Source organism: Impatiens glandulifera, chromosome 5, assembly GCF_907164915.1.
Source record: "Impatiens glandulifera chromosome 5, dImpGla2.1, whole genome shotgun sequence".
Lineage (NCBI taxonomy): Eukaryota > Viridiplantae > Streptophyta > Magnoliopsida > Ericales > Balsaminaceae > Impatiens > Impatiens glandulifera.
Genome location: NC_061866.1, coordinates 40,437,499 through 40,463,764, shown reverse-complemented (window position 1 = coordinate 40,463,764; position 26,266 = coordinate 40,437,499). Strand labels below are relative to the sequence as shown.

At 32.7% G+C, this 26,266-nt stretch overlaps 1 protein-coding gene across 1 annotated transcript; it reads left to right on the top strand.

Moving 5' to 3' along the window:
- Positions 1-504: 504 nt before the first annotated feature.
- Positions 505-2,357, top strand: LOC124938021 (3-ketoacyl-CoA synthase 11-like). The gene is made up of 2 exons (XM_047478380.1): positions 505-1,309; positions 1,398-2,357. Exons 1-2 carry the CDS (start codon positions 542-544, stop codon positions 2,181-2,183), a joined length of 1,554 nt encoding a protein of 517 aa, XP_047334336.1. The 5' UTR covers positions 505-541; the 3' UTR covers positions 2,184-2,357.
- The last annotated feature ends 23,909 nt before the right edge of the window (positions 2,358-26,266 follow it).

Here is a 26,266-nt window from a genome sequence, read left to right as displayed (position 1 = left end):
TAAAAATTCAAATAACCTATCCTTTACTTTAACATTAATTTTTTCAAAAAAATTATTAGTCTAAAATTAAATTGTATTATATTTCAACTGCTCTATACGTACATTTACAATACAAAGTCATGGGAGTTGTGACAACATTACCGTACAGATGGCCTAACTGTAATTTATTTATATTAATAATGTTATTTTAATTAACATAATAATATTATTATTATTATATGAGTCAGTCAGCCATATGCTGTCGTGTAAAAAGACTGAATGGCCATATTTGACCAGACGAAAACACGGAAAAGCCACGTGTACCACAATGGCAAAAACAGAGGTTTTCTCAAATTAATAAGGGTAAACTCGTCATAAAAAATTACCTCCCGCCCTTTTTCATGGTTGGCCGAATTGAATGCCCTAATCGGTTTAACAATTAAAAGTTCGTTGGGGTAGTTGAACTCTCTCTCATCTCTCTATCATTATCTTCTTTAAATTCTCATCCATTTCTTCACAATTTCTCATCAAAAATTAATCATTTCTTCTCTCTCTATAACAAATGTCGGATCTTTATACTAATCCATCAAGTTCCGGTTCGGTTCAACCCACCAACCGCACCCGATTACCCAACTTCCTACTATCCGTTAAGCTCAAGTACGTGAAATTAGGGTATCATTACGTCATCACCAATTTCATGTACCTTCTTCTTGTCCCTATAGCAGTTGTTTCCTCTCTTCATCTCTCTACTCTCTCTCTAGATGACGTCATCAGTCTCTGGAATCATCTCAAGTTTAATATGATAGCTATCACCCTATGTTTAACCTTGATGGTGTTTCTTGCCACTGTTTATTTCATGACCCGACCCAGAAAGTTATATTTGCTTGATTTTTCTTGTTATAAACCCGGACCTGAAAGGACGGTGACCCGTGAGATTTTCATGGATAGGTCTGTAAAATCCGGGTCGTTTACTGAAGAGAATCTGGCGTTTCAGAAGAAGATACTTGAAAGATCTGGGTTGGGTCAGAAGACTTATTTTCCGCCTGCTGTTCTTCAGATTCCTCCGAATCCGAGTATGGCGGAGGCGAGGAAGGAGGCGGAGGAGGTTATGTTTGGTGCGATTGATGAGCTTTTGGAGAAGACGAAGGTGAAGGCGAAAGATATTGGGATTTTGATCGTTAATTGTAGTTTGTTTAATCCGACACCTTCTTTGTCGGCTATGGTGGTGAATCATTATAAGATGAGGGGAAACATCTTGAGTTATAACCTTGGAGGAATGGGTTGTAGTGCTGGTCTTATTTCGATTGATCTCGCTAAACAACTTTTGCAGGTAATTAATTAATTTTATTGATGAAAAAGTTAGAAGCTTTATGTTATTATATTGATTGACTAATGTTTTGTTAATTCTTAATACATAGGTTAATCCAAATTCTTATGCACTAGTGGTTAGCATGGAGAACATAACCCTAAATTGGTACTTTGGCAATAATCGGTCTATGCTCGTATCGAATTGTCTCTTTCGCATGGGAGGAGCCGCGATTCTCCTATCGAACAAGTCGTCGGATCGTCGTAGGTCAAAGTATCAGCTCTTTCACACCGTCAGAACCCACAAGGGTGCGGACGACAAGTGTTACGGATGTGTATTCCAAGAAGAGGACGAAAAAAAGGAAGTGGGAGTTGCTCTATCGAAAGATCTAATGGCGGTTGCTGGGGAGGCCTTGAAAACCAATATTACGACTCTTGGACCTTTGGTCCTTCCTATGTCCGAGCAATTCTTGTTCTTCCTTACTTTGGTGGGTAAGAAAGTGTTCAAGATGAAGATCAAGCCTTACATTCCTGACTTCAAGTTGGCCTTTGAGCACTTTTGTATTCATGCCGGTGGAAGGGCTGTGTTGGATGAGCTTGAGAAGAACCTCGATCTCTCGGAATCGCACATGGAGCCTTCGAGGATGACACTCTATAGGTTTGGAAACACGTCTAGTAGTTCGTTGTGGTACGAGTTGGCTTACATGGAGGCTAAGGGGAGAATCAAGAAAGGCGATCGAACGTGGCAAATTGCATTCGGTTCGGGTTTTAAGTGCAACAGTGCTGTTTGGCATGCTCTTAGAACAATCAATCCGGCCAAGGAGAAGAACCCTTGGATAGACGAGATCAATGATTTCCCAGTTCAAGTGCCTAGAGTCGCGTCTATTGTTTCTACTTGAACCACGACAAAGACTCATATATGTGTTATGTTTATGTATGATTAATTCTTTTGGTGGTTACTATTAGTTATGAATGAAGGCCAAATTATAGTGCCAATTTCTTTCTAATGTGTCATTTCCTATTTCCATATTTGGGTGTTAATTTCTTTTATATACATACATTTATTCAAATCAGTTTTTGGATTATTGTTTCCTAGTAATCAATTAAACCTAGCTAGCTATAGACAAGCCATGTCCCATTAGAATTCAAATAGAGCCCGCCATGGATGATGCTCCAAAGTTTAGGGATTTGTCAAAGGTAGAAGGACATGAAATGTGCAATTTTTTGTTCAAATAAAAAATTAAAATGATCAAGGAAGCCAGCTGGAGCCTGGAGGACTTTTAAATTCGGTCTAGCCAAAGGCAAAGGTCTATTTGCAAATGTTGCTTTCAAACAATTATGATTCAATTGGTTTGGTCTATTTAATTAGCTCAACAAGGAGTACCAATTAATAGCTTATTTTGAATTACTATTTTATTATATATATATAAAATAAAAATAATATAAACTATTTAAATATCATTTCTTTTTCAATTGATATATGCTAATATACTAGTAGAAAAATTGTTTTTTTGTAACGAATATCAGTAACGACCTTATAAAACCGTTACTGATAACTATTATTTGTAAAAAGTTATTAAAAATAATATATTAGTAACGAATCTAAAAAGAATCATTACTGATATCCTAGTTTGTCGCTTCTATTTCTGTAACAGGGTATTTGTAGAGTCATTAGAAAAACGGAAACAATATCAATAACGGGGCTGCACAAACAGATGACCATGGTATTATAATTAGTATTTATGATTTTTTTATTTTTGTAAAATAACTATTTATTAGTGTTTACAAGGATAAATAATATTATGAAATAGAAAAAAAAAATTATAAAATAATTATTGACGGTAATTTCCGTGATTAATGATAACGGAAAATATGGTCGTTGTTACTGAAACTTATCAGTAACGGCTAGCCGTCGCTAATGCCCATTTTTCTATCCGTGAATATTATTACAATTTGTTGAACAATTTAAATTAAAACATTTGTATATAGCAATATTTAAATGAAATTACTTATTGTTCAAGTTTCAATTAGTGAAATAGAAAAACTTAATGAGGGAGACAAATAAAGGATTATACAATGGATTTGTTGGTAAGTTGTCTCTCTTGCAGTCAATGTTGGTGCTGTGTTGTCAATTTGCTGGGTTCTTAGGTTAGAAATATATCTACAAGTTTTGGATAACTTGTATTGCTTCCACTATAGAAAGAAACATATACTTGTCAAAACCAACATTTGACCATTATCCAATAAATAATAAACCAAACATATTCACACTAGAGGATATAGTTATTATCACATACATGATGCATGCAATGAGGCAACTTGAATACTAAAAATATATAGTCCAAAATTTTTGGTTTTCTTATAAGTTTGTCCAAACTAAGTAACTAAGATAGAATTAAAGAAAGAAAACCCTAACAATAAGTTTTCATAGAGTTTGATCAAACTAAGTAACGTACTAAGATAGAATTAAAGAAGAAAATAACTAAATAGAATAAACTATTGTGGGGTTCATATGTTGGAGACTTGGAGTGAGCCTTCCTCTTAAATAATTTTAGTCGAGAAATTTATGTTTAAAACTCTTTTAAAAAAAAGTTAACTAGATAATAAACTACTATATTTGATTTCTGTAATCTATTTATCCTGATTTTAAGTCATACAATCTCATTGACACACGACTTATAAATGTTTTTTATTTCACATAAAATATTGTTTTTTTTTTGTTAGTAGACTCACTTATGCCAAATTGTGTCTCCTAATTTGTTTTGCCAATTCACTTATTGTTCTAAAACCAAGGATATTTGCTCTTTCATAATATTTATTTCGATTTGAGTAGCTTTATTGGAATTTTCTTGTTGATTGTGAAATACACCTCTTTAAGAAAATGAAAAAAAAGATTATAAGCAGTGGTTTATTGTACTTTTAAACTATAATTATATAGCTTATGTTAGTCTAAAAAACTGAAACAATTTAATTAGTGATCCATATAATTCTTTTTTATATATATTAATATAGCTTTATAATTTCAATTGACTAATAAATCATTTACCTATTTATTTAGATTTTTAATGCACTATTTTTATTAATCTTGTTATATATAATAATAATATAATTTTATAACAAAATTAATAAAAATAATATAAGTTTAAAAAAATTAAACAAATAAAACTTAAGTAATAAGATATTAGTCAATTACAATTATTAAAATTAAAAATGATATAAATATATATATATATTAAGAAATTTGAGAATAATATACATTACAAATATTTTATTTTAAACTATTTATTTTATTTAAATATAATAACCGATGATTTAAAAATAATAAATTATATTATTAAAAAAAATTAACCTAGCTAAGCTATAGTCTATCAATATAGACTTTGAATTTTACCGCTCTACCTAGCTACATAAAACTGAAATTAAATAATGGAGAGTTCTAGGAGTTTTACAAATAAAGGCATATATATATTATATATTATAACTCAAATAAATTTATTTTTAAAAGACTAAAATTTCGAAATATGATTTAAATAAGAATGGGGTCTTTAATGTTTGATGTGGAGTTGTAATATAATTCTAAAAAGAAAAAAGAAAAATATTATGAATGTGGTCATGAACATCATGTTCACTCATTTAAAAACACAATTACTATTTTTTTTAATGGATATAATATCTAGGTAATTTAACTTGATTCTATCATTTTTCTAATTCTTGAGATATGCCATTGGAACGAGGTTTCATTGTTCATGTGAGAAAAATACCTAACGACATTATGCGTATAGATGCATTTATGACCGGACAACTCATTCAAGAAGAACAATTCAAAACGATTGTTTGGATCGAGTTACAACACTTCTTGAGAAGCTTCTTGAACACAAAAATGTGTATTTGAGACTTCAACAAGGGTCAATTCCCCATAGTTACATGTGAAATGAAAGAAAATTAGTATATTCATGGCATGATCCAGATTTGTCAAAGATGTGTTTTTGAAACTCAGTTTTATTTCAAAATGTTTTAAATTTCAACACACTGTATATTGATGCATGATCCAGATTTTCTGGGAGAGGCTCAACCCACAATTCTAGGAGGAGGAACAATTTTTCCATTTTGACCATGTTCACCATTTTGGAGCTCACATTAATCACAATCCATCCATATCTATTAATTGGGAGGATGAGAGTCTGAAAAAAAAAATGATTTGTAAATAAAACACTATAAACCATGTGTCTCCTTAATATTTTTCCAAGTAATATAAGATAGATGTAAACCAAACAAAAGAAAACGTGACCTACAAGTATAATAAAGTTGACTACATGTTGGGCAAAGAGAGATTTCCTACCCACAATTTCTTCTAGATGAATGCTGCATCGATTCGATTAGTTGTCATATCCAAGTTATTTAAAATAATTTGGTTATATAAAAAGTGATAGATTAATGATTATTTTGATAATGTGTTATTTATTTTGACATAAATATTTAAAAATATTAATTTGAATCATGTCATTCATTCAAAGAGAAATGAAACTAATATTTTTTTAGTTTTGTTATTGAAATAATTCAAATCGACTAAAAACTTAAATTTGGTTACTATAGATCGACCAATAAAGAAACAATGATAATTTTATATATAATATATTTTTAATATATTTTTAAAAAATAGATTAAAAGAATTGAAAAGGTTTGAATGGAGCAAATCCAACCCAAATATATAACACTGTAGGTTGGACTTGACTCTTGAGAGACAATTAATACTATTGAATGCAAGCAATTTAATTCATTCAAATCATTTTTTCTTTTTCTTTTTTTCTTTTGTAATACAGCCATTTAATGAGTGCCAGTACATAACCTTATGGGCAGGCTTAATTTTCTTTCATTTCATTTCATTGTCCACTAGCATGTTACATTGCTCCATTCTTAATCTCTTATTTATTAATTGCAGGACAATTATTATATGCATTGTTTCTTTGACTTTTTCTTCTTCCTTATTTTTTAATGAAATCTAATAAATTCATTATATACAAATAGTTCTCATAAATAAAAACCTAAACAAGAAAGATTACATGATAATCGATAAATCATAGAGAAGTTAACATTGGCTTAGTTGTAACCCAATAGAAAGAAGATCTAACTTCAAAAAAACAGCATGAATCTGTTGTTTTTTGGCACAATTAGAATCCCACATCGGAAGATGATGGGTGTGAAAGGAGTTTCTTAGTATATAAAAGAAACTATATTCACAATTAGCATAAATCCCACATCGGAAGATGATGGGAGTTGGGGAAGTTTCTTAGTGTATAAAAGAAACTCTCCCCTCTTTGGTTTATTGCACCCAAATTTGTATCTCTTCTTCCTTATTAATTGATAGCCTTAGTGCTCGGAGACGTAGGCAACATTTTGGCCGAACTCCGTTATCAAATTCTGTTAGTGTGTTCATTATTTTGTTTTCTTCTTTTGTGGTTCTGTCAGGGTTTTCCCCAACAAGTGGTATCAGAGCCGAAGGTTCGTCCTTGGCATGGTGGAGTCTTCAAAAGGGGCGTCAACTCCTTCGTCATCCTGGACGAGGACACCGATGTCGAATTTGAAGTTTGCGGTGGAGATCTTTGATGGAACTGGGCATTTCGGCATGTGGCAAGGTGAGGTTCTAGATTGTCTTTTTCAGCAGGGTCTAGATGTTGCTATTGAGGTCGGAAAGCCAGATGGTATAGAAGAAAAAGAGTGGAGTATCATGAATCGATTGGCGTGCGGAACAATTCGGTCGTGCCTGTCCAGAGAGCAGAAGTATGCTGTGAAGAATGAAACTTCTGCACAGAAACTGTGGCAAGCATTGGAGGACAAGTTTCTGAAGAAGAGTGGTCAGAATAAGCTCCTTATGAAGAAGCGACTGTTCCGGTTTGAATACCAATCAGGTACTACGATGAATGAGCATATAACTAAGTTTAATCAGTTAGTAGCGGATTTGTTAAACCTTGACGTTAGGTTTGAGGATGAAGATTTGGCTTTGATGTTGCTATCGTCCCTTCCTGATGAATTTGAACACTTAGAAACAACGTTACTTCATGGGAAGGGAAATGTTTCTCTTGATGCTGTAAGTTCTGCTTTATATAGTCATGAATTGAGAAAGCAGGATAAAAGGAAAAGCAAAGTAGATACAGCAGATGAAGCATTGATGGTCAGGGGCCGTCAGCAGAGCAAATCAAAAGGGAAAGGAAGAAGATCTGAAAGTAGAGTTGCCAAAGATGAATGTGCTTTCTGCCGTGAGAAAGGACATTGGAAGATTAACTGCCCAAAGTTGAAGAAGAAAGAGAAAGATTCTGAAGATGCGAATGTTGCAGAAAACAAAGGTGATGCAGATTCAGAATACTCTTTATCGATGTCACACACAACATCACATCCTGATGCGTGGATATTGGACTCAGCCTGCACTTATCATATGACACCAGTTCGAAAGTGGTTCTTTGACTTTAAGGAGCTGGATGGTGGAGTTGTTTACATGGGAGATGCTAATACATGTAAAATAAAGGGGATAGGTTCAATCAAACTGAGGAATGATGACGGATCCACCAGAATTATTAGAGATGTTCGGTACATACCGAATATGAAAAAGAATCTCATTTCTTTGGGGGCCTTGGAGTCGAAAGGCCTGTATGTGAAATTGGAAAATGGAGTTCTTAAGGTAATATCTGGAGCGCTAGTGATGTTGAAAGCTATCAGGAAGAGTAATAATTTGTATTATTATCAAGGTAGTACAGTAAATGGGACATCATGTGTATCAACTTCCGGGAGCAGTAAAGAGTTAGAGGCAACAAAGCTATGGCATATGCGATTGGGGCACGCTGGTGAGAAATCTATACAAACTCTTGTCAAGCAAGGATTGTTGAAAGGTACAAAAGTTTGTAAGTTAGATTTTTGTGAATATTGTATTCTGGGAAAACAAAGGCGAGTAAAATTTGGCACTGCTATGCATAATACCAAGGGTATTTTGGAATATGTGCACTCAGATGTCTGGGGACCTGCCAAGACTCCTTCTCTTGGAGGTAGACATTATTTTGTTACTTTTGTTGACGATTTTTCCAGAAGAGTATGGGTGTTTACGATGAAGAACAAAGGTGAAGTGTTTGAGATTTTTCTTAAATGGAAAACTCAAGTTGAAGACGAGACAGGAAGAAAGATCAAAGTTCTCCGGACTGATAACGGTGGAGAATACAAGAATGATCCATTCCAGAAGTTATGCCAAGAGTGTGGCATAGTTCGACACTTCACAGTTAGAAAAACACCACAGCAGAATGGAGTATCGGAACGTATGAACAGGACATTGGTGGAGAAAGTTCGATGTATGTTGTCTAATGCTGGGTTAGACGGGAAATTTTGGGCAGAAGCTGTGTCATACGCTCAACATTTGGTAAATCGCCTACCATCATCTGCACTTGGTGGCAAGACTCCATTAGAGGTATGGTCTGGAAAACCTGCAACTGATTATGATTCTTTACATATTTTTGGTTCTACTGCATATTATCATGTAGTTGAATCAAAGTTGGATCCACGAGGAAAGAAGGCTCTTTTTATGGGATTTACTACGGGAGTTAAAGAGTATCGCCTCTGGTGTTTGGATGCAAAGAAAACCATTATCAGTAGAGATGTTACTTTTGATGATTATTCAATGTTGAATAAGGTAACAACAGACAAAATTGATTGTACTCCACGACAGGTGGAGTTTGAGCAGATAAAGATAAGCCCAATTAGAAGTGACTCTCCGACGACAGACGAAGAGTTAAATGAGGAAGAGGTTCTGACCCAAGAACCTTCAGAACAAAGTGAATCAATTGTTGTGAATAGGCCAAGACGAGTTATTCAAAAACCAGGTCGGTTTGTTGACATGACGGCCTATGCACTTCTAGTCGTAGATGATGTTCCATCAACTTTTCCAGATGTCAGTCGAAATACTGAAAATGGAAAAAGGAGAGGTGTTATGGAAGATGAAATGCAATCTATTCAGAAGAATGAGACATGCAAGTTGAAGCATCTACGAAAAGAGAAGAAGGTTATTGGTTGTAAATGGATCTTTGCTAAGAAAGAAGAATTTCCTGAAAAATTTGATGTTCGCTACAAGGAAAAATTGGTAGTTAAAGACTACGCTCAGAAGGAAGGAGGTGATTATAATGAGGTACTTTCTCCTGTTGTTAAACACTCTTCCATTAGAATTTGTTGGCCTTGGTAGCGAAGATGAATTTGGAGCTAGCTCAACCAGATGTGAAGACCGCAGACATACACGGTCATTTGAATGAGGAAATCAACATTTATCAACCAGATGGATTCAAAGTTGCTGATAAAGAAAATTGGGTTTGCAAGTTGAACAGATCATTGTACAGGTTGAAGCAATCGTCGAGACAATGGTACAAGCGACTTGACAAGTTTATGATGGAGCACAGGTACACAAGAAGCAGATTCAGTTCATGTGTGTATTTGCGCAAATTGCAAGATGAGTCTTACATCTATATACTCTTGTACGTTGATGATATGTTGATAGCATCAAAGAGCCAATATGAAGTTAACAAATTGAAGGCTCAATTGGGTAAAGAGTTCGAGATGAAAGACATGGAGAAAACCAAATCTAATTGTTTAGATTTGGTACACATGTTCCGCGTTTGAGTCGGCGCTGAAGAGCGCCAATTGGAAGCACTGAAGGTTTATTTTTTAATATTGAAGAGTAGTATTTGGATATTGTGCCAAGGTGGAGATTTGTTGTTTTTTGGCACAATTAGAATCCCACATCGGAAGATGATGGGTGTGAAAGGAGTTTCTTAGTATATAAAAGAAACTATATTCACAATTAGCATAAATCCCACATCGGAAGATGATGGGAGTTGGGGAAGTTTCTTAGTGTATAAAAGAAACTCTCCCCTCTTTGGTTTATTGCACCCAAATTTGTATCTCTTCTTCCTTATTAATTGATAGCCTTAGTGCTCGGAGACGTAGGCAACATTTTGGCCGAACTCCGTTATCAAATTCTGTTAGTGTGTTCATTATTTTGTTTTCTTCTTTTGTGGTTCTGTCAGGGTTTTCCCCAACAGAATCCTTACTCCTTTTTTTTGTAATTGTTATCAGAATGTTTGATCCAGCTTTCAAAGATAGATTGAGCAAGAATTAGTTATCGCAACCTTCCACTTCAATAGAATGTTTTTAATAAAAGCCGAACATAAAACCTCTAAACCCTTTAATATTAAGTGTCTTTCCAATGATCCAGTTTTTGTTCCTTATTCTCTTTTGGCATAATTTGAATATTGGGCTAATTTGATTCAGCTTATTTGTTATAATTTATTAGTAAACGCATAAATACATTTTTATAATATTTAACTAATTCAAATAGTTAATGTTTAATGTGCTTGATACCTTAATCTTGAGGGTGGGTAGGCACATTGGATTGAGGTTATTAAGCTAGGTAGGAATGAGCCCTAATTTGGGTATGGAAAGGATTTCCAAACTAATAAAGAAGAAATGGGGTCTTATTCTATATAAAAAAAAATGGTTAACCTTTGAGTTAGAGTTAGAGTTAGAGTTAGAGTTAGAGTTAGAGTTAGAGTTGGAGTTGGGAGAATTAATTTTAATTTTTAAATTTGATAAACTTTTTAATATTAAGAATTAAAATTGAAATTATAATTTTAATGAAATTGAATTTAGTATAGTTTTATATTTTTCAATTCCACTATTTTTACCTAAGAATTATACTGTAATCCTAAATTTGATTGTTTCTATGAACTTATTATTTTATCATTTACAACATTATTAACGTTTTCAATCGATATATATTTTAAATTTAAGATGTTAAAATAATGAACCGATATCTTTTAATTTAGTAAGTTAGCATTTTGAAACGATATATATTTATTTTAAGAGTAAGGATAGAGAGCGTGAATTTGATGTCATGAATGGTGTCGTGAATGATGTGCCAACACGTGATTATGGTGTTGTAACCCTCATAATTCTTTTTCGTAGCTTAGAACGTGTCATGTGACATGTGGCAATATGGGGATCACGGGGTGACTCGAGATTCGATGCCTGGATCAAAGCTTTGATTGTCAGAGAGGATTTTACAAAAATCCAGTTCTTGTTGGAATCTTGATTCTTTGATTTAGGTTGTAAGATGTGATTATTGTTTGATGGATTATAAGAACAAATTCTAAGGAGTATTTATACCAATCTAGGTTAGTTGAGGATGTCGAATTCAACTCCAATTTGATCACTGAAGTTCTTATCCCTAATTTGTTCTTATCTTCTACAGCCTAATTCTAGGATTAGGTAGGGATTCTAGGTTTATGGTAATGATGGCGAGGATAAGGCGAAAACATGGGAAAAATGGAAGGATAAGGCCGACGAACGAAGGAGATAACCTTTTTGGAAGATCACCGACGACGAGCGCCGCCTCTGGAATTCGCGAAGAAGAAGCTAAAAAACAACGTCGTTTTGTTAAAACGGAATGCTCCGTTGGCGTTCCGTTAGCGTCCTAGCTAATGGACATCTCTTGCTCCAATGTGGCTCGGGCGCGCATTCGCTTGGTTACAACTAGTTGCGTGTTTCATCTAGCGTTGATCCGATAGCTCAGAATCCTGCTGCAACAATTAAACATAATTTTGGTTACACATGATTATCAGTTTATATTTAATAAAAGAGTTATTTGAAATCGAATTTTAATTCATTTCTTACATTTTTCTTTACCAAAAATTCCACAAAAATAATTTTGGAAACATAATAAAAATTATATTAATTATTTTTATTTTTATTTTTGGGTATTTAAGGTATTTATTTAATTGTTTTAAGACATGTTTAAAATCATATTTAAATAATTCAACCCCTTATTGGGTTTAATTTGGGTAAAATAAATACAATATTTTTAAAATAATTTTCCTAATTAGGGTTTAATTATAACAATAATTAACCATAATTTAATCTTTAATATATCTTTGGGTTATTTTGAATTTAAAATTTCAAAATATTATTTTAATATTATTATAATTTAATAATATTATTTACAAATTAAGTCAAATTTTCATGTTAATGGGTGTCATAAATAGTGTGGGAGTGACCTTGTATAGTGGCTAAACAGGACATCATGTCTCCATTTTGATTCTTACAAAATGCTTCTTTTTTTCTTCTTTTTTTAAAGACAGACACTTTTAGTTGAATGTAGCACAATGAATCCTCGGTCACCCAACTACAAAAAAATCAGTCTTTGGCTAAGCCAACCCATAATCAAACTAGAATTGTTTTTTTTTTTTTTTTTTCTCTTTTAGATCCTAGATTCGATCATGTGAATCTTAAACACATATACAATACATAATATATATTTCCCAACACAGTAAAACATTATAATTAACAAACTCCGAGATAAATAATAATAAAATGTTCTTAACAAAGAGATAAATTGTGGTCTTCAAACTCGAAACTTTGTAGCACAACATTTTAAACCTCATTTAGAACAATGTTTAAACTAATAATGTTAGGTCCAACTCATGTGAGGGTGGTGGAGTGATTAACCAATGGCTTGAATTAATAATAATATATATTATATATATATATATATATATATATATATATATATATATATATATATATATATTATATTCTCTTATTATATATTATTATATACTTTATAATAGGAAGTAAATATACAAAGGAAGATAGAAAATCAGAGATTAAAAAAAATGAGAGTTTAGATATTCATAATAGAAAATCAGAGATTAAAAAAAAATGAGTTTAGATATTCATAATTTCTGCGAGACAATCGAGCAGTCGAACGGTGTCAGTTTTGGCTCGAACAGGTGGTGAATCTTCACAAAGTTCTTTGCAATCTAACTAGTCAAAATATTTGTTTAAAGTTCTCTTATATACTCGTTTGAGTATTCCACTTTGGTGTCTTTTTCTTATCATTGTTCTAATAATCCACCACTAAGGGTAAATTTTTTGTAATCCATCGGATGAGCGTTGAGATCTCATCCAACGACTAAGTGCGCCTGCGTAGCCCGCTGCAACAGAAGGAACGCGCGCCCGCGCCGCACCTGATTGGGTAACCCTGTTAGCTAGACCACTAATAGAACGCCCAGACACAACGACACCTTGACAGAACGCAAACGAAACACGCTAAAGCACATGAAATGACGTTGTTTCATGTGCCACCTTCGTCTCCAACGCAACGCCGAAGCAAATAAGATCAAAGACTCGTTTTTGATTTCCTCTTTTTGGAACTCGGCCTACAGTCAACCCTTTCATATGATTTAAAGGATGAAATGATCACCCTACACGGTGATCATTTCTCCTACAACTTTAGGGATGATTCATCCCTATATCATCAAGTGGTTGGGAGAACAATCAAAATGTCATTAATTTCTTTTGGTTGATTCAGTCCACATGAAGCCTCCACCGACTCAGGGATAATATAAATAAATACATCCCCTGAATTATTCTGAAAGTAAGAGATAAGATCTCAAGCCTTAAATCAAGAGTTTTCAAAAATCTGCCATTGAAGCTTTCTGATTTTTCGAAAATTTCGTATAAAGCCTTAAAGCTTGGATCTGAGCATCCCAAAAGATTCCTTAAGGATCAATGAGTGTTATCCAATTCTTGGTAAGAGTCTAATATGCCTCTAATTCATATTTATAGTTTGAATTTGAAATTTTTATATTTCAAATTGTATAAACTTGTATGCTTGTTCTTTATGATGTTTTATGGTTGGATATTGATCCTAAGAATATTTATGAACATAAGGGATAGGTTAGAGACAATCAACCAACCTAAAACAGAAAACCCAAATTTAAATTTTAAAAATCAAAAAAAACGTATTTGTGTTCTTGGACTAATTCTCTTTAATCACAGCTCAGGAAACATCCCAATATTATTGTAATGATGTTGGACAACTTTTGGGATCATGTTTGATCAATCTCGATCATGTTTGATCAAAATCAAAATTTTCAAAATAATCGAAGTTTTTGAGTTCTAATTAATTTGGTCAAAATAAACAATCAGTGTTCTTGTTGGTACTATTCAACTATATAAGATATAAGTAAGCTATTGTCTATCTCATTTCTCTTCAAAACATCTTTAAAATAAAAAACTCAAATTTTGATCATAAACTGTTTTGGATGATTTGATCATCATCTAGGTTGGTTGATACCTTGAGATGATGATCAACATGTTCCTAGGACTTTTATGAAGCTACTCAAACCCTTGGATCAAGGAATCCATGCTAAAAAAATTTTTAAAAAAAAATGAATTTTGGTGTTCTTGAGGACCGAGGCTTGTTAGCCTTGGACCGAGAAATTCGAACCTTGGACTGAGAGGTCCGACCGATATTCTTGAGCTATGACCGAGAGATCCGACCAATGATTTTAATCTAGGAACAAGACGTCCGACCTAAGACCGAGTATCCCTAAACCTAGGACCGGTGAGTTTGTACACCCAGATCGGTAATCTCAGTCAAGGACCGAGAGTCCTTAACACCTAGACCGAGGGACTTCGGCACTCCGACCGAAGATCTCGAGCCTCGATTGAGAGGCTCCTTGACCAGGACCGAGGGTTTTTAAACCCCGACCCACAAAAACGAACCCAAGACTTACGACTCTAGTCCCAAGTCCTGTGTGGTTCCACTTTTTAAAACCTAAAATAATTTTTTTTGTAAATTTTAAACTCTTAAACTATTTTCTAAAAATCCCGAAAAATTAGAAAATATTTTCAAAATATTTTTGGGATATTTCCACTAAAAATATTTTGATTAAGGCATGTTTGGTGTTTATTTCTAGTCCTAACACCCTTAAAATGACTGATGTTTTTCAGGTATAATCCTCCATAGTTATCATCAATAATAGGTACCTGTATTTTAAATATTGTTGTTTCAATATTTTAAATAACACTAAAACCTAGAAGCATGACTAGGATTGAAAGAATAATAAGTTAAAACTCAAACGTTATACAACCGATTTTTAAAAGCCAACTTTATAAGTATATACCGTTTTTAAAACAGGTACGAAGGATGAAGCGTGAAATCCATTTCCCGAGTATCACCAAACTACGAAGTGCAAGAAAACTCTGGTCAATACGTTTGTATAGGTATGTCAATTTTTATTAATTTTCAAAAATTAATTGGCGACTCTGTTTAAGAATAAATAATATTTTTAATTAATTATGTTTAATTAATTTAAACGCTAAAAAAATTAAATTGTGATTTAACTACAGTAAATCTCATGATTATTTAAAATTAAACCCAAAATTAATTATTTTTATTTAATTTTAAAAATGGTCAGAAATTAGTTTAAAATATTTAGAATTAATGTTTTATTTGAAATGAAAATTTTCTGTTGAAATTCTCCAAATTTGAACTTTTCACGCAAAACAATACAAAAGTTTTTTCCTTTTTTTTTTAGATTACAGTAGCAAATAAAAATATTCTTTAACATAACTACAAAAAGTCAGTCTTTGGCTAAGTCAGCCCAGAATCAAACTTCAGAATTATTTTTTTCCCTCTTTCAGATCCCAGATCTTGTCTATCCTAAACACATAAACAATACATAATATTTTTTTCCCAACACCAGTCAAACATCATATTAAACTCTGACGTAAATAATAATAAAAAATGTTCTTCACAAAGACATAAATTGTGGTCTTCAAACTCTAAACTTTGTAGCACTTTCTAAACACACCAAACATTTTAAACCTCATTTAGAACAATGTTTACAACACTTAGGTTGATCCAGACACACCCACATTCAAGCAATAAAACCTGCACATTCATTTTTCAAGGAAGATTTTGAAATTACTTTCTTTTTTTAAGTTCAATTCCAAGCATACATGCTGATCCAATTTTATCATATATTGTGTTTGGGAACATATTACAATATCATTAAACTAAACAAGGGAGGATATAAACTTAAAGGCATTAACCTGCATAAAAACAAGCTCTCAACATTTAGTTCTTAAATATTTCTTCTTAGTTCAGTTTAGTCGTCTGAATCAAACTCATGATCATCAAATAATATAAATACAACTATACTACCCATAAAAATCAAGGTTATGATAGTTAAGACATAGGAAATAACATCTTCATTCAATCAACTTTTCATGATTTCAAAGTTTTACATCATGGACTAAATCAGATTAAGGGACTTGTAAGGCTTACAGATCTCTCAAAGATGCTTGAATCTGTCCTAGGACAAAAGGGAGCTCTAACCTCACCAACCGAAGGTTTGAAAACTCATGATCCCCACAATGGCGACTATCCTCCTTTTTTCTAACATAGAAAGTTGTTTAAATGAATGTTTCTTCACAGGCTCAAATTTGGGTGACGAATCTCTGAGGGGTCACTCGACATTTTGATTTGGTCCAGTTTAGACATGCAAATTTCCATCTACAAAACAAAACATCAACTAATTAATTAAAATACCATTTAAGACCATTTAACTTGTTTGTTTTATTTAAATTAGTCTAAGGTTAAAATATAATATTAGGGGTGTAAAAATGGATGTCTAATTTATAAAAGGGTTCAATGAACACATTAAAAATAAATAAGTAATTAATTAAAAAGTGGAATTGTATTAACCAATATTTGAATTAGTTAAAATCTGGACATGTTTTAAATAAAATTAAAATTGGTCAAATAAATAAATAATGCGACCTAAGCCAATTTGTTGTTTAATGTTAATATTGCATTTTTTTTATGTTTTATAGGAAAATGTTGAGGAAAAAAATAAAAACAAAAACGGGGTTAGCATAGAAAATATTTGTTTTGAAAACTGTTTCGGTCATAAAACACATTTTTTTTTTTTGTGAAATTCGGTTCAACCGGTTAAACCACTAGTAGCACCAAATTTTAAATATATATTTTTTAAATAAAAATAAGAGAAATGATTTGGAGAAATATTTAGTGAGGGAATGTGAGGAAGAATGACGTAGCGCAATTTAATTGGCTAAAAAAATAAAATAATTTCTCACTTTTCTCACACTTTTTCCTTTTTTCAACCAATAAGGTGATGTCATATTATTCTCTCCTTTAAATTCCTTCTCTCATCATTCTAAATTTAAATATTTCAGTACATAAATTGTATATATAATCACTTAAACATATACAAAATTCATTAAATACATGCTAATTAAACTCAATGTTTTATCAATTAAATTAATATCACACCAAATATTCATAAGTATAATCCAAATAAAATTCTCACCAAACATAGAATATTTCTATTATTCTTTTATATCATTCAGGTATTATTTTGATTTCAGGTTAGATATAGTTTCTATTCTAATTCCTATCATAACAGACACATAAAAACTCGATGTTCACTTTGTCTTTCTGATTTCTATAACTTGGTCAGCCAAGCTTGTTTATCAATTTCAGATAGATTTTAACATAACAAATTTCTTCACATATATATCTTCATATAAACTAGCAAAAAAATGTATTAAAAAAATACCACATCAATCATCCAGAAATATACTAAAAAAATAACCTCGATCAAATTCTTTTCAATATCACCGAAGATCTTAAACAATCATAAAATAATGATTTTAAGGACGTACGTAATTACTATCTTAACAGTGAATAAAGAGCAAGCAAAATAAGATCTTGAACAATTACGTGAAACAAGATCAAAGATGAGAAAGATAAGATAACGTACCCACCTTTCTTGATCGATTAATCACCGGAATGAATAATGTTTGATAGAGAAAATGGGATTAATTTGGTTACTTAGAATAATTTGGTGGAAGATTGATAGAGGAGGTGTATTAGGAAAACCTTATCGTCATGAATAGCGGAAATTTTCGGTTCAAATTTCAGGTCGAACCGTACTGTCGGACCAGATTTTGACTGGTTAAAAAAGTAACTGTATTGAAGTCAAAAGTCGGACAATTCATTCAATTGTTTTGCGATCGGACCGGTAAAACCTTCGATCGGACCAAGTATTTTAAAACTATGAGAAAAAGTCAACGACATCAAAAGTCAACAAACTATGCATGACCGACATAGATTTGACGCATACGATGTCGTTTTGGAATTTGTTAAAAAAACTAATGCAAGATGTTGTGCGGAATGCAAGAAAATGATGAACAATGAAGTGTGAAAATAAACAGATGAAGAGAGATTTATAATTGTCAAAAGATAAAGATAAAACAGATTACAACTAATGAAAAAGAATTGCAGCTATCTAATGTCAGAAAGAAAAGAAAACGTAAAACACCTAACTTAATAAGCATAACTGTGGAATAAATGTGATTTAACTGAAATTATTAATTCTATACTAAAGGCAGATCGTTACAAATCTCCACCTTGCCTTAGTATCACCCAACAAGAAGAGCCTGATCAAACTATTTCCAACTGTCAACATTTAGCAGGTCCAAACAATGGGTGAATTTGTTAAGTGGAACCGGCTTCGTGAACATGTCAGCAGGATTATGATGTGTGCTGATCTTCTTCACTTTGATTCTCTTCTCAGTACGAAGAAAATGATAACGAACATCAATATGTTTGGTTCTATCATGATGCACTTGATCTTTGGCCAAACAAATAGCACTTAAGCTATCACAAAAAACAATTGCCTGATCATGATGGATACCAAGGTCACTGATTAATCCTTTCAACCATATACCTTCCTTGGCTGCTTCAGTTAGCGCCATATACTCAGCCTCGGTAGTGGACAACGTCACCGTCGACTGTAATGTTGCCTTCCAACTAACCACAGAGTCACCAAGAGTGTAAACATAACCAGTCATTGATCTTCTACCATCGATATCTGCAGCATAATCTGAGTCAGAATAACCAGTTACGAGACACTGATTATTACTCCCATAAATGAGACCAACATCGGATGTGCCTCTCAGATAGCGAAATATTCGCTTTACCGCTTGCCAGTGTTCCTTACCAGGTCGAGACATAAACCTGCTAACAACACTAACTGAATAAGCAATATCAGGTCTAGTGCATACCATGGCATACATTAAACTACCTACCGCACTAGCATACGGTACATTAGACATGTATAACTTCTCAGCTTCAGACTGGGGTGCGAATGCAGACAAATGATCAGTAACAGCTGCAGGAGTATTGAGAGTCTTTGTTGTACTCATCCCAAAACGAGACAACATTTTCAAAATATAACTCTTCTGTGAAAGAAATAGCTTCTTTTGAACTCGATCTTTTACTATTTCCATGCCCAGAATTTTTCGTGCTCCACCTAGATCTTTCATATCAAACTCAGAACTAAGAAGGTCTTTCAGCTTTTGAATCTCCGACATTTTCTTGGCTGCGATTAACATGTCGTCTACATACAGGAGTAAATAAATCAAAGAACCATCACTGACTTTGTTGTGATAGACACAACAATCATATGCACTCCTATTGTAACCATGTTCAATCATGAAATTGTCAAATCGCTTATACCACTGTCGAGGAGACTGTTTAAGTCCATACAAAGACTTCTTCAGACTACAAACATGTGTTTCCTTACCAGGAACAAGAAATCCTTCAGGCTGACTCACCAGTATATCCTCTTCAATCTCACCATGTAAGAAAGCCGTCTTCACGTCTAATTGCTCGAGTTCCAGATCCTGATGTGCTACTATAGCTAGTAGTACCCTGATAGAAGTGTGTCGGACTACAGGTGAGAATATCTCATTGTAGTCTACGCCTTCCTTTTGACTGAATCCCTTTGCAACTAATCGTGCTTTATATTTGGTCCCTTCAACACTAGAGGTTCCATCTTTCCTTTTGAAAATCCATTTACACCCAATGACTCTTCTTCCCTTAGGTAAAGTAACCAGCTCCCATGTATTATTCTTGTGAAGTGATTCCATCTCCTCACACATGGCAGCAATCCATTGCGCAGAATCAGCACCATTAACAGCTTCATTGTAAGAAGATGGCTCGTTATGTATGACATCTTCAGCTACCTGAAGTGCATAACTTACCATTTCTTCAGTATCATTTATAGAGGGACTGATTGTCCTACTTCCAGGACCAGTTGAGATCTTTCTTCCCTCGATTGAATGAATTAACCTGTCAGGAGCTTTAATTTGCCTTCTAGGTCGTGTTGCAATGTCAGATTGACTTTCAGGTGCTCCAAATTGATAAACTTCCTCAGATGGCTTATCAGTATCGTGTGTCATGTCAGTTGTCCCTTGAATTGGAGCCACCTCAAGCTCCACCTGTTTCTCGGTATTATTATTTTCTCCAGAAAGTGATGGCTTGATAGAGGAGTTAAGTATAAACTTCTCATTAAAGGTGACATCCCTGCTGAGGATTACTCTACCTTCAGAAGATGACCAGATTCTATATCCCTTGACTCCATCTCCATAGCCCATGAAAATACCCTGTTTTGCCCTTGGTTCCAACTTTCCTTCATTAACATGATAGTAAGATGTGCACCCAAAGACTTTCAAATGAGAATAATCAACGACATTACCAGACCATACCTCGTAAGGGATTCTGCAATCAATCCCAGTGTGTGGTGCACGATTTATCAGATAGCAAGCTGTTAAGACAGCCTCGCTCCAGTACTTTCTAGTCAATCCCGCATTAGAGAGCATGCTTCTAACTCTCTCTAACAATGTTTGATTCACCCTTTCTGCTACACCATTCTGCTGTGGTGTACCTCGGACAGTGTGATGTCTTGCAATCCCCATATCCCTGCAGAACTCATTAAACTCAGATGAACAGAATTCAAGCCCATTATCTGTTCGCAGCCTCTTAACCTTCTTTCCAGTTTGATTCTCCACCAGTGTCTTCCAATGTTTGAAGGTCTTAAATACCTCGCTCTTATGTCTCAGAAGATACAACCAGGTCATCCTTGAGTAATCATCTATGAATGTTACAAAATAGCTATAACCTCCTATACCTTCAACTTGAGCAGGACCCCAGCAATCAGAGTGGATATAATCCAGTGTGCCCTTAGTTTTGTGAACTCCCTTACTGAACTTGCGGCGATGTTTTTTCCCGAAAATGCAGTGTTCACACAACTCAAGGTTGGTAACTTTGTGGCCAGATAGAAGATCTCGTTTGGACACAATTTGCATCCCCCTCTCCCCCATATGTCCAAGTCGCATATGCCACAACTTGGTTACATCAGGGTGCCGATTCACAGATTTGGATGCGACCGCAGCGGAACCTGTCAGCGTCTTACCTTGTAGTATATACAAGGTATTCTGTTTAATACCTTTCAGTATTATTTTTGAACCTTTACTGATGCACAATGTTCCTTCTTCACCGCTAAACTTGAAACCTTTAGCATCTAAAATGCCTAAAGATATTAAGTTCTTCTTCAGTTGAGGAACATGCCGAACGCCAGTTAGGGTCCGTATCTTACCATCATCAGTCAGAATTTTGATAGTCCCAATACCCACCGTTTTACATATGGCATCATTTCCCATGACAACGTTTCCACCATCATAATCTTCATAGGTATCGAACCATTCTTTGTTCGAACTCATATGATATGAACACCCTGAATCCAACACCCACGTATCAATAGGGTGTAGAGAAGCGATAGCTACAAGGGCAATGTCCTCCTCCGAGTCGGTGTCTCTGTCTTTATGTGCTATTGCAGCCGTAGAATATTTGCCCCTTTTCTTAGGACAATTATTCTTCCAGTGACCAGGTTCTTTACAATAATTGCAGATGTCTTTAGCATTAGGGCCCTTAGCTTTGTATTTCTGATCCTTCTTCTTTCCAGACCCTTTGTAGTTGACTGTGTTGGCAATCAACCCAGATGCTTGATTGTCTACAATTTCACTGCTCGCCTTATGACGCAGTTCTCTAGTATGAAGTGCTGACCGAACTTCCTCTAGAGTTACAGAGTCTTTACCCACAACGAACGATTGAACAAAATTTTCAAACGAGTTGGGTAAAGATACCAACAGAATTAATGCAGCATCTTCATCTTCGATCTTAACATCTATATTTCTCAATTCAAGTAATATAGTGTTTAACTTATCAAGATGTTCACGAAGAGACTTACCTTCAAGCATACGAAGACTGAACAGACGTTGCTTCAATAACAACTTGTTAGTTAGTGACTTTGTCATGTACAAAGCCTCTAACTTCGACCACAGACCGATTGCGGTATCTTCATCTGATACCTCAGTAATCACTTCATCAGCCAGACAGAGTAAAATCGTTGAGTGTGCCTTCTCTTCCAAGACCTCAAGCTCAGCAGTGATTTTACCAGAGGAAGACTCTTTTGCAGGACCTGCAACTATCTTCGCCTTTTCCTTCGACAATGGTGCCCAGACGCCTTGTTGTTTAAGCAAGGCTCGCATTTTGATCTGCCATAGACCAAAACTGTTTCGCCCTGTGAATTTTTCGATTTTCAGATTCATTGAAGACATTCTCTCGCCAGAAAATAAAAGTGATAATCTGATCGGATCTAACCCGCTCTGATACCAATTGTTGTGCGGAATGCAAGAAAATGATGAACAATGAAGTGTGAAAATAAACAGATGAAGAGAGATTTCTAATTGTCAAAAGATAAAGATAAAACAGATTACAACTAATGAAAAATAATTGCAGCTATCTAATGTCAGTAGGAAAAGAAAACGTAAAACACCTAACTTAATAAGCATAACTGTGGAATAAATGTGATTTAACTGAAATTATTAATTCTATACTAAAGGCAGATCGTTACACAAGAAAAAAAGAGTGAAGGAAGGATAAGCAGAGATAAAAAAAAAATGAATTTGTCTCACATTGGATAGAGAACGAATCTTCAACCTCTTTTGTATATATAATAAATAAGATGACAAATGCATTTTGTCCTACATTAAAAAGAAAGATAATGAGTTTTCAACCTCACATTCAACTATATAGAGAAGAAGCATTTATACTCATCAAGGGTCCCCCAAAAATCTCTTTGGAAAAGAACTTAGAAGTTACATTTTTAGTTTAGTAAAAAAATTCTCTAAGTGAGGCGCGGCCAAAGTAGCACTTCTAGACTTCTCATTAGAAGACATGATGGCTTGGATCACCCATTATTAGCGGAATCTTCAATGGTTTTTTTTTTTTTTTTTTTATCATTTTCAATCCTCTATTTAACATGTATGCTCTAAACGATTTTCTTGTCTACTTTTTGGTCATTTATTATAATATGTAAAAACATTATTTAGAAACGCAATTAGGCATTGTCCTCTGAGCTAGACTAAGAGTGTATTTTATTTCAAAGTATACTATAAAAAAATTCAAATAAAATGGTGTAAAATGTGGTCATATCTAAAACTAACAATTTCGGTGTAGAGACCATCTATTTAGATGGGTCTACGGGTCACACTTTCCCATATGTAACTAAGCACCAAACCAAACCAAATAATAAATTTTTGTAAACAAAAATAAAAGATAAAAATCAAAAGAGTAAAAGAGTAAAAGACTAAAAAGTTGAAAGACTGCCAAGCTTAAACTAAATTTCTTTCATAATTTTGAAGAAGTTAAATTATGTAGCAACTCGTAAATATAAACGAAATCCGATAGAAAAAGTCAACAATGTACCTATTTTCTTAGGTCATACATTTCCAAAATAAAAACTTGTTATTTAAAAGTAATATTTGGTATAATTTTGTGGTGATTTTTTTGATAAACAAACTTAAATGATATTAATATATAATTATAAAAAAAAATATTTTAAAATAGAAGACATTTTTAATATTTGAGTTACACACGAGAGAAACGAAAATATTATATTTTTAAATTGAGTTATTTAAATAACTTAAACCAAGCCAGTCGTCGAAACATAATAGAACATTTTCAATATAATTCAAAATGAAATTAATAATTCTTGATTAAATAACTTTTAAACTAATTAAAGTTTTAATATTTTAAATTTATTCCAATGATTTTATGCGTTTATAAATTTTTCGATTTTACGATTTTATATGATTTTTATAAATATATAAAAAAAATTATATTAATTCAAAAAAAAAATTATATAGAAATAATGAGCTTATGTAATTTTATTATTATTTCTTAAATTAATTTTATATTTAATTATGTATAAAAATAATAATAATATATAATTCATATTATTTTAAAATAAATTCATGCTAATAATCTCCATTTTTACGAGTTTACACATTATCAACTATTTTAACTAAATTTTAATCTCTCCAACAAAGAATTAAAACCGTGTGTATATACGGTTGAATTATCGACACTCTTTATAGTGCGGTTTGATTTGTTTCCTTAATTACAACCTTAGATGAAATCCGTTCTACCATAATAAGTCGTTTCAATCACACCTATACAGATATTAGAAGCGTGACCTGTAAACAAAGGGAACGAGAGAAGTAGTAAACGAGGAGCCAACCATCTTCCATTTGTGTATATGTGACGCTTTCTCAACGGATTCAGGAGGATCCAACAAACCCCATAATATCCAATTGTTTAAACATATCAAAGTCCTAAACTAGGGTTTTAGAAGTTCTTAAAAAAAATTGTGCTAGAATTTGGTATTGTGCTCTGAGCTTGAGTGTCAATTTAGTAATATGGCCATTGTTCAAGAACTCCGAATAGAAATAACTTGGAAATTGGGACCATCCTCTAATATAGCTATAGAAAGATTTTCCAAATCAAGAAAGAAGAAAAGGATTATTCATTCTACCCAATTCCTTCGTTTAGTGTAGTACCAAATAAATTATTGAACACAAATAACAATCATTAATTAATAATAGTTAAAAAAAAAATGTAATTAACATATATATATATATATATATATATATATATATATATATATATATATATATATATATATATATATATTTAGTGAAAATCAAACTTAAAATTAAAATATGCACTCAAGAGTGGTTAAGTCCTACATGATATATTTTTTAATTAAAATAAATCATATTTGAAAAAAAAATAGATAAATAATTTTATTTTTATTAAGTTGATCTTCGTCAATATTTCATACCAAATAAAACAAAATCACTTAACTGTTTTTTAAAGTGATTTTCATCGTGACAAAATATTCAAGTTTTCAGTATTTGCCAAAATTCAATAGAGAATAATAATACATGATTCAATATGATATGAATTTGGATTTTAGATCAATATGGTAATAAATAAATGCTGCAAGATAAATTGATTGATTGCGTATTGAAATTCAAATAGTACGATTAAAAGAAGAACTTGAGATTCGATTTCTTGATGAGTGTAACTTATAGTTAAATAGTTACATTGAATTCGTTATAACCTATGTGACATGTTTTGTCCTCTCTTTTTTCATTATTTGAATCAAAACTAAAAAATATTATTTTAAAACACTTTAAAAATATTTTTTTCATTATTTGAATCAAAACTAAAAAATATTATTTTAAAACATTTTAAAAATTAATAATTATCATTGAGGAAACCCAAAAACATACTTTTATTGTTATTATTCGATTCAATTTCAACTGTTTACTTCACTTAACCTCCTTTAATTGACCATAATAATTGAATTTAAGATATCTTCTAATGATTTCTAAGATAAGTGAATTCAAACTTATCTATATATATATAATGATGCTTAATTTTTAAAGTGTCCGGATTGCAGATCGAGAGCTGTGGTTAATTTGAATATATGTGAGAGTATATGGATACTTGAGTTGGATTATGGGTTGACCCGCCCATAAAAATTTTACCGTAATATTTTTTCTCACTGTTTTTTTATATTATTACTCGTGCAAATGCACGAGATACAGGCTAGTTTTTCTTAATTTTGGTTTTAAATTGAAAAAGGAAAAAATCTGCATGACCTATATTTAAATCATAACTCTGTTTGAGTATAATTGTGCACAAAATAATGTCATGCAAAAATAATTGTTCTATTGGTGTTTTCATAACACAAACATAAGATTAAGAGGTTAACTAAATTAAATTTATTGAATAATTATTTAAAGTCACTACTTATCTTCCTAAATTAAATGTTAAATTAAACTTACAAAGTATAAACAAACAAGTAAAGAATACCAAATTAAATAACCA